Source organism: Stigmatopora argus, chromosome 20 (genome assembly GCF_051989625.1).
Source record: "Stigmatopora argus isolate UIUO_Sarg chromosome 20, RoL_Sarg_1.0, whole genome shotgun sequence".
NCBI lineage: Eukaryota > Metazoa > Chordata > Actinopteri > Syngnathiformes > Syngnathidae > Stigmatopora > Stigmatopora argus.
In genome coordinates, this window is record NC_135406.1 from 12,957,840 (window position 1) to 12,967,302 (window position 9,463).

The 9,463-nt window shown below is 38.6% G+C and overlaps 2 protein-coding genes across 2 annotated transcripts in view; one reads left to right on the top strand and one right to left on the bottom strand.

Moving 5' to 3' along the window:
* Positions 1-1,473: 1,473 nt before the first annotated feature.
* LOC144065576 (uncharacterized) lies at positions 1,474-4,340 on the bottom strand. The gene is made up of 2 exons (XM_077588551.1): positions 4,207-4,340; positions 1,474-3,176 (listed from the first exon to the last, which is right to left on the bottom strand). Exons 1-2 carry the CDS (start codon positions 4,289-4,291, stop codon positions 1,606-1,608), a joined length of 1,656 nt encoding a protein of 551 aa, XP_077444677.1. The 5' UTR covers positions 4,292-4,340; the 3' UTR covers positions 1,474-1,605.
* A 4,642-nt stretch (positions 4,341-8,982) lies between these two features.
* LOC144065614 (uncharacterized) overlaps positions 8,983-9,463 on the top strand; it is a 3,395-nt gene continuing 2,914 nt past the window's right edge. The window contains exon 1 of the mRNA XM_077588604.1: positions 8,983-9,463. This exon is cut by the window's right edge and continues 2,914 nt beyond it. Coding sequence (XP_077444730.1) covers positions 9,188-9,463 — 276 coding nt within the window. The 5' untranslated portion in view covers positions 8,983-9,187.

Consider the following 9,463-nt stretch of genomic DNA (forward strand, 5'->3'; position numbering starts at 1 on the left):
TCTGGCAACAAATAATGGCTGAAATGTGATTGGTTAAATGCTTCAATACGAAAACACACATTTGGAAGCAGTGCAACCAGGGGCAAAAGCAATGTAAGGAAGCTAACAGACCATTTGGAATAATAAGTACGTATTGATGGACAAAATATAATATGATTCAGATATTTCTTAGGCCAGCAGAGAAGGCCTTGAAGGCCCTGACGGCCCACCACTGATATATATATAGATAGCTATAGCTATATATATATATATATATATATATATATATATATATATATATATATATATATATATATATATATATATATATATATATATATATATATATATATATATATATATATATATATATATATATACACGTCAATGCACCCTTGGGCTTTTTGTATAAAGTTTCCTGCAGTGATTTTTAACGTCCACCAGGTGTCAGTATTTTGCGAAGCAGTGGGTCACTGTATGGAAACGACAAGTGATGCTCACAAACCCATCACTCGTAGTGAGTCAATAAAATAATTACGGTATACATAGAGTTTTAATTCAAAACACAAAAAGCTAACTGAAAACCCTAAGCCAAAAATCAAAAATTACACCCCCCAACATTAAAATGAACCAAAAGCCACAGGAAGCAGTAAGCCATGGGTTAACGAGACATGGAAAACAGGTGGGTGACACACAGGGGAGGCAACCACAGGTGAAAGCAATGTACAATCACAACGATAAGTTTCAAGCCATCAATATTTTTTTCATACTAATGATTATACATAAGAATATTGAGTATTATCTGTTTGTTCAACATTAAAATAAAATTTAAAAAAAAAACAGTTCATATTTGACTTCATATACCGACTGCCAGGTCTATTTACATACAAATCAAATCAGTTCGGATAAATATAAAAAGCGAAAAGAACTACTCCAAAATACACCCAAAGTCGGTTCTTATAGTTAAAAAGAGGAAAATAATGTAGTTTACAAAGCTAATAGAAAATTCTGAAGAAATGAAATAAAACAACATTTGACTTGTTTTACTCTTTTTCAAAGAGACAAATTCACAGCAGACTAATTTTATCAACATGATTAAAATATGACACGAGGGATTCTCGTCATTTTTGCCAATTAATAGATAACATACACACACGTTTGTTTCTTTTAAGTCTTATGAATAAATCCTTGGCAACAAACTTAGTATTATGAATTAATAAGTATTTTTAACCAATGTGTTGAACCACAAATTGAGCAAAGAAAGGGCTTTTCGCCACTGCGGGTTAAGTCTTCTTTTCAGGTTCCTTTCTGTGAAAATGTTGGAAAATTAACTGCACCTGGAAAAGGTTTTTGAATTGTGTAGCTTTTTAATTGGGCTGTTGAAGCGAATCTGTGGCCACATAAGTGTTCTTTTAAGCTTCTCCTTCGGGAAAATGTTCGACCACAAACTGAGGAGGAAATTGTTTTTTCACCAGTGTGGGTTCTTATGTGGGTTTTTATCGTTCCCCTATCTGCAAATGTTTTACCACAAACTGAACACGAAAATGACCAGCGTGGATTCTTGTGTTTTTGGAAATCTTGCTTTTGAGAAAAGGCTTTACCGCAAACTGCACACGAGAATGGCTTTTAACCTGTGTGTGTTCTTGCATGAATAGTTAAGAATACCTTCCGTGTGAATCTTTGACCACAAACTGAACACGAAAATGGTTTTTCACCAGTGTGGGTTCTTGTGTGCCTTTTTAAGGTTCCCTTCTCTGTAAATCTTTTACCACAAACTGAACACGAAAATGGTTTTTCACCAGTGTGGGTTATTGTGTGCGTTTTTAAGCATTGCTTTTGAGAAAAGGCTTTACCGCAAACTGAACACGAAAATGGTTTTTCACCAGTGTGGGTTCTTGTGTGTATTCGTAAAACTTGCTTATGAGAAAAGGCTTTACCACAAACTGAACACGAAACTGGTTTTCCACCAGTGTGGGTTCTTGTGTGCTTTTTTAAGGATCGCTTCTCTGTAAATCTTTTACCACAAACTGAACACGAAAATAAATTTTCACCTGAGTGTATTCTTGCATGATTATTTAAGTGTTGCTGTTGAGAAAAGGCTTTACAGCAAACTGAACACGAAAATGGTTTTTCACCAGTGTGGGTTCTTGTGTGCGATTTTAAGTGATGCTGTTCAGAAAAGGCTTTACCGCAAACTGAACACGAAAATGGTTTTTCACCAGTGTGGGTTCTTGTGTGCCTTTTTAAGTTTTGCCTGTGTGTAAATCTTTGACCACAAACTGAACACGAAAATGGTTTTTCACCAGTGTGTGTTCTTGTGTGCCTTTTTAAGGTTTTCTTCTCTTTAAATCGTTTACCACAAACTGAACACGAAAATGGTTTTTCACCAGTGTGGGTTCTTGTGTGCCTTTTTAAGGTTCCCTTCTCTGTAAATGTTTTACCACAAACTGTACACGAAAAGGGTTTCTCCCCAGTGTGGGTAAAAATATGTCTTTTCAAAGTAGACTTTTTCCCAAAGGTTTTTCCACACTGAGAGCATTTCCAGAGTTTGCCGTCCTTAAGACCTTCATTGTCATAAAGCAAGTCTTCGCTATCTGATAACGGAGCAATTAAATTGTCTGTTTGCCCTTCTGCTGAGTTGGCGTTCGGAGGCTCCGCCCCTCTGCCGGCCACGCCCAGATCCTCTTCACTCTTGAAAGGCTCACCAGTTGACACGGTGACATCTTCTTCCTCCTTTTTGATTTGCTGTTGAGGGAACTCTGGCTCCTCCTCTTTAATTTGGGGTAACGTTAAGGTGTGTGCAGGCTCCGCCCCTCTGCTGGTCATGACCAGATCCTCTTCCCTCTTCAGGATTTCACCAAGTGACCAGGTGACATCATCTTCCTCCTTCTTGATTGGAAGTCGCTCGTCTCTCATTTGTTGTTGAGGGAACTCTGGCTCCTCCTCTTTAATTTGGGGTAACGTTAAGGTGTGTGCAGGCTCCGCCCCTCTGCTGGTCACGCCCAGATCCTTTTCCCTATTCAGGATTTCACCAAGTGACCAGGTGACATCATCTTCCTCCTTCTTGATTGGAAGTCGCTCGTCTCTCATTTGTTGTTGAGGGAACTGTGGCTCCTCCCCTTTGATTTGGGGGAGCTCAAGTTCCTTTTTAAGGCCAACAGACTCTTTCCCATCAGGACCAAGATATTCTCTGAAACCTGCAAAGACACGAAAATAAATGATATGTTTCATAATCTGTCTATCCAAAGAGAAGTCCTTTAGGTTAGACTGGGAATGTAAAGTCTTATATCGGCGGTGGTTAGGTTTGTAACATGACATTAACTTGAAATTTAACTGAAATCAACTCAAATGACTATACACACCCACACATATTTGACCACCATCTCAATAAGCTCGTATCTCCAATTTGTTTCATTTCTCAAGGAAAAAAATGGCTCCGAATTTAGCTCGTTTCTTAAATTTTCCGTAAATTGGGACACTCGTATGTCAAGGTATTCCTGAAATATGCTGGCTGCCACAGCAAATGTTTAATTAACAAGGAATAATTAAAGCACTCGCGGGTGACCCGCATTCCTCAACAGTTTGAGGAAAAAAAGAGTTAAACTTCAAAATTAAAGTACAATTAAGAGCACACCTACACATTTCAATGTTTAAAAATGTTTTATTTTATTAAACCCAAATGATTCTTTAATCTCATCTCATTTTCTGAACCGCTTTATCCTCATCAGAGTCGGGGGGGGGGGGGGGGTGCTGGAGCCTATCCCAGCTGACTTTGGGCCAGAGGCGGGGCACCCTGAATTGTTGGCCAGCCATTCGCAGGGCACAACAAGACAGACAACCATTCACACTCACACCTAGGAGCAATTTAGAGTGTCCAATCAGCCTACCATGTCTTTAGAATGTGGGAGGAAGCCGGAGTGCCCGGAGAAAACCCACACGCGTCAAAATAAAAAGGTAAATTCTGGGCCACTTTTCACATTTTTTATGAACTTAAAATAAAATAAAAATCTTCAGTGCTGAGTCGTAGTAGCAAGCGGAAGACATGGGAGTTGCTTCCGCTTGAAAAATAATTTAAAAAACATTTTCCCCAGAAAAAATCCGCGATGTAGTGAAATGCTGAGGGATTACTGTACTTGAATTTGCAATTGCAGCACAGATATAGCACTTCTACAATTACCATTAAGCCTTTATGATGAAGGGAATATATAGATATAAAAATGGACCCACCTTGCATTATTTTGCAAAATATCGAGTTTTCCTCGTGGAACGTTGCTGCTCTTTTCCCACACGTAAATTCTGATGGAGACGCCATTGATAGCTGCTAGCTAGGCTAAGCTAAGGTAGGCCGCAAAGCTTCAAAGTTCTTCGACGACTTGAAGAGTTATTCCTTTTATATATGCTAACAGGCTTAGCCAAAGTAGCGCACAAAGCTTCAACGAGGTATTGAAAAGGATTTTGGCTGACATTTAAGGTCATACAGTAGCTGAAGCTAGACACGACGGGGACCCACAGGTTAAGTTTGGTGGCGAAAATTGGGCATGCGCGGTGGCAGCGTCACTTCCTTCGATGCATTAAGTTTATAAATGTAAGAGATTTGGACATAGGAAATAATTAATATTCAAAATTTCTGACATGTGGTTTGAGCAAAAAAATGTTTGCGCAGGTTTGAATTAAATTGAAAATTAAATTAAACATAAATCACTTGAAGATCGCGTCTCAAAAAGAGGCGTCGCAAACACGCATGCGCAGAAAAAAGCGCCCTTGATAATGGTGCTGTTCTGTTTTGCCGATTGGCATCACGGGAGAGGTAGTTCTTCATTGAAACGGTTTGAACTCGCAGGAATCAGTCTCTTATTTACGTACTGCTCTCTCGTGGTCAGGAGAAAATTTGTTTCATTCTAAGTTCAGTATTCGTGGACACTGTACACAATATTTAAGACACTGTCAATCACAAGTTATCGAAGAAGCACATTTTAAGAAATTATATCAGAAAATTAGCAATTTCTCAAAGGTGTCTTAAATCCAAAAGGAAAAGTTTGTTTTTTCTTTTATTTACATTATTCCCTTAATCCGGACCAACCACTAGATGTAAATTATGTCTTGATTTTCCCATTTTTAACGAATATTTGCAATTTTTCCCTCCAATTTTGTTCTTTTTGTGTTTTAGTTCAATAAGTATTTTGTAAAATGTAAAAATAACTATATAGAAATATTTTCAACAAATGATTCTTCCCTTATTAAGAATAAAAGCTCAAATAAACATTGTTTTAGATCTATGAAAAATATTTAAGGCTTTATATCCAGTTCTTTAAATCCGATTAAATCTCTCTCGCTCTCTTGCTCTCTCCCGCTCCCTCCCTCCCTCCCTCCCTCTCTCTCTCTCTCTCTCTCTCTCTCTCTCTCTCTCTCTCTCTCTCTCTCTCTCTCTCTCTCTCTCTATATATATATATATATATATATATATATATATATATATATATATATATATATAGTTGGAATAATGATTAATACCCTTAAATCATTATTAGTAATATTTAATTAAAATTGGAAGACATCTTTCAACATAACTGCTTACAACTTGCAAGGAGAAATCACTCCCAACGCGTCTTCATTCGCAAAAGGATTCTGACGAGCGGCATACTCTTCGGTCCATTTAGCGGCACATTACCAAAACATTCAAAGGTAATCTGATTTAAACATAGCATAAGCAAAAACAACTGTCTTAACTGTTTTGAACAATTGTATAAGCTTAACCGAATAACATGATAAAGGTTATAAAAACAACTGTCACAACAATCTGTTTTTATCGGAACACCTGCGTAAGAATTTGCACAATAAGCATAAAAAGTGACCCGAGCGGATCGTAAATCAAAACAACGGCATTAGAATTTGCACCAATAAGCATAATAATTTCTTTATAAGGTAAACAGAGCAACAGTATATTTGAACAATAATGCGAGTATTCTCGGAAGTTTGTTTCGATTTATCGCCATCTGCAAGATTCCGAGACAAAGCAGTTTAAGAGTCCTTGTAGATCATCCGTCTGGCCTGGAACTTGTTGTCCTGTTCAGTCCATAGTTATGAAGACAATTGACTGGCCCCGACAGGAAGACTGGGGGAAAGTGCACTCGGTCCAAACAGTATGGCACAATTTAAATTATAGCTTCATTACCTATTAATTCCAAATGAACAAAGAACTGAATGACAAGCCTTGCATTTTACATTTTTTATAGATCTAAAACTATGTTTATTTTAGCTTTTTTTTCTTACAGAGGGAAGATGTCTTTTAATCATTTAATTTCAAAAGGAAACGAAATATGTTTTTATGTTCAAAATTAAAGTGGAAAACAGAAAACATTTTTATATAGTTATTTTTACATTTTACTAAATACTCATTGAACTAAAACACAAAAAGAAAAAATAAGGATGAAAAAATTGCAAATATTTGTTAAAAATGGGAAAATCAAGAAATATAATTTACATCTACTGGTTGGTCCAGATTGAGGGAATAATGTTAATAAAAGAAAAAACAAACTTTTCCTTTTGGGTTTAGACACCTTTGAGAAATTGCAAATTTTCTGATATAATTTCTGCGCTTCTTCGATAACTTGTGATTGACAGTGTCTTAATTATTGTGTACAATGTCCACGAATACTGAAATTAAAATTAAACAAATTTTCTCCTGACCACGAGAGAGCGTTACCAAAATAAGAGACTGATTCCTGCGAGTTCAAACCGTTTCATTGAAGAACTACTTCTCCCGTGATGCCAATCGGCGAAACAGCAACAGCTCCATTATCGAGGACGATTTTTCTCTGCGCATGCGCGTTTTGCGACGCCTCCTTTTGAGACGCAATCTTCAAGTTATTTATGTTTAATTTAATTTTCAATTTAATTAAAACCTGCGCAAACATTTATTGCTCAAACCACACGTCAGAACATTTGAAGATTAATTATTTCCTATTTCCGACTCTGTTACATTTATAAATCGAAGGAAGTGACGCTGACACCACGCATGCGCAGTTTTCGCCACCTAGCTTAACCTATGGGTCCCCGACGTGTCTAGCATAAGCTACTTTATGACCTTAAATATCAGCCAAAATCATTTTCAAGACCTCGTTGAAGCTTTGCGGCCTACTTTAGCTCAGCCTGTTAGCATATATCAAAGGATCAACTCTTCAAGTCGTCGAAGAACTTTGAAGCTTTGCGCCCTCTTTAACTTAGCCTAGCTAGCAGCTATCAATGGCGTCTCCATCAGAATTTACGTGTGGGAAAAGACCAGCAAAGTTCCACGAGGAAAACTCGACATTTTGCAAAATAATCCATGCAAAAGTTGTCCTTCACAGACTAGAAGGTGGGTCCATTTTTATATCTAAATATTCCCTTCATCATTAAGGCTTAATGGTAATTGTAGAAGTGCTGTTTTTGTGCGCTGCAATTGCATATTCAAGTACAGTAATCCCTCAGCATTTCACTACATCGCGGATTTTTTCTGGGGAAAATGTTTATTTTTTAAATATTTTTTTCAAGCGGAAGCAACTCCCATGTCTTCCGCTTGCTACTAGGACTCAGCACTGGAGATTTTTTTTAAATTATAAATTCATAAAAATGTGAAAACCGGCCCAGAGGAGCGAGTGGTTAGCGCATCGGCCTCACAGCTCTCGGGTCCTAGGTTCAAATCCAGGTCAAGTCTACCTGTGTGGAGTTTGCATGTTCTTCCCAGGCCTGTGTGGGTTTCCTCCAGGTACTCCGGTTTCCTCCCACACTCCAAAGACTTGCATAGTAGGGTTTTTTTTAATAATAAAAGACCATGTATAGTAAAGTATCAGTTTCTTTAAAAAATGACCATTTATAGAAAGGCTTTTTTTTCCCAAAAAAATTACCTTTTTATTTTGACGCGTGTGGGTTTTCTCCAGGTACTCCGGCTTCCTCCCACATTGTAAAGACATGGTAGGCTGATTCGACACTAAATTGCTCCTAGGTATGAGTGTGAGTGTGAATGGTTGTCTGTCTTGTTGTGCCCTGCGATTGGCTGGCCAACAATTCAGGGTGCCCCCCCCTCCGCCTCTGGCCCAAAGTCAGCTGGGATAGGCTCCCAGTCCTCAGTTCCCAAGAGCACCTGTCGTGAGCCCTCCGAAGCCGAAAACAGTTCGCAGTTCCCAAGAGCACTTGTTGTGAGACCTCTCCATGCCCATGGCCATTCCCTGTCCTCTTGCTGTGAACCACAGTCCTTACTTTAGCAAGAGATGCATTAAAATGGCTTTTATTAATGCCAATAACTCTAACATAAAAGCACAGCGATCAACACATATATATATATATATTGTTTAATATTGTTACACATTTAGGATGAGCATTACTATTCCTAATAAGCAAATATATTGATTAATATTGTAAGCATGTTTATAATAAGGCTTTATATTCCTAAATAAGCATTGCAAACACATTTATAATAATGATTACTCCAACACATATCATTTATTTTCGTGTCTTTGCAGGTTTCAGAGAATATCTTGGTCCTGATGGGAAAGAGTCTGTTGGCCTTAAAAAGGAACTTGAGCTCCCCCAAATTAAAGAGGAGGAGCCAGAGTTCCCTCAACAACAAATGAGATACGAGCGACTTCCAATCAAGAAGGAGGAAGATGATGTCACCTGGTCATTTGGTGAATTCCTGAAAAGGGAAGAGGATCTGGGCGTGACCAGCAGAGGGGCGGAGCCTGCACACACCTTAACACTACCCCAAATTAAAGAGGAGGAGCCAGAGTTCCCTCAACAACAAATGAGATACGAGCGACTTCCAATCAAGAAGGAGGAAGATGATGTCACCTGGTCATTTGGTGAATTCCTGAAAAGGGAAGAGGATCTAGGCGTGACCAGCAGAGGGGCGGAGCCTGCACACACCTTAAAGTTACCCCAAATTAAAGAGGAGGAGCCAGAGTTCCCTCAACAGCAAATCAAAAAGGAGGAAGATGATGTCACTGTGTCAACTGGTGAGCCTTTCAAGAGTGAAGATGATCTGGGCGTGGCCGGCAGAGGGGCGGAGACTCCGAACGGCAGCTCAGCAGAAGGGCAAGCAGACAATTTAATTGCTCCGTTATCAGATACCGAAGACTTGCTTTATGACAATGAAGGTCTTAAGGATGGCAAACTCTGGAAATGCTCTCAGTGTGGAAAAACCTTTGGGAAAAAGTCTACTTTGAAAACACATATGAGGAGCCACACTGGGGAGAAACCCTTATCATGTACAGTTTGTGGTAAAACATTTACAGAGAAGGGAAACTTAAAAACGCACACGAGAACACACTCGAGTGAAAAACCATTTTCGTGTTCAGTTTGTGGTCAAAGATTCACACAGAAGGGACACGTAAATAGTCATGCAAGAACCCACACTGGTGAAAAACCATTTTCGTGTTCAGTTTGCGGTAAAGCCTTTTCTCAACAGCATCACTTAAAAACGCACACAAGAACACACTCTGGTGAAAAA

Excerpts from the sequence above, each read along its gene's own strand:
- LOC144065576 (XM_077588551.1), bottom strand. The coding sequence starts at position 4,291 with ATGGCGTCTCCATCAGAATTTACGTGTGGGAAAAGAGCAGCAACGTTC. Across the intron at positions 3,177-4,206 it reads ATTTTGCAAAATAATGCAAG|GTTTCAGAGAATATCTTGGT; the intron begins GTGGGTCCATTT and ends GTGTCTTTGCAG.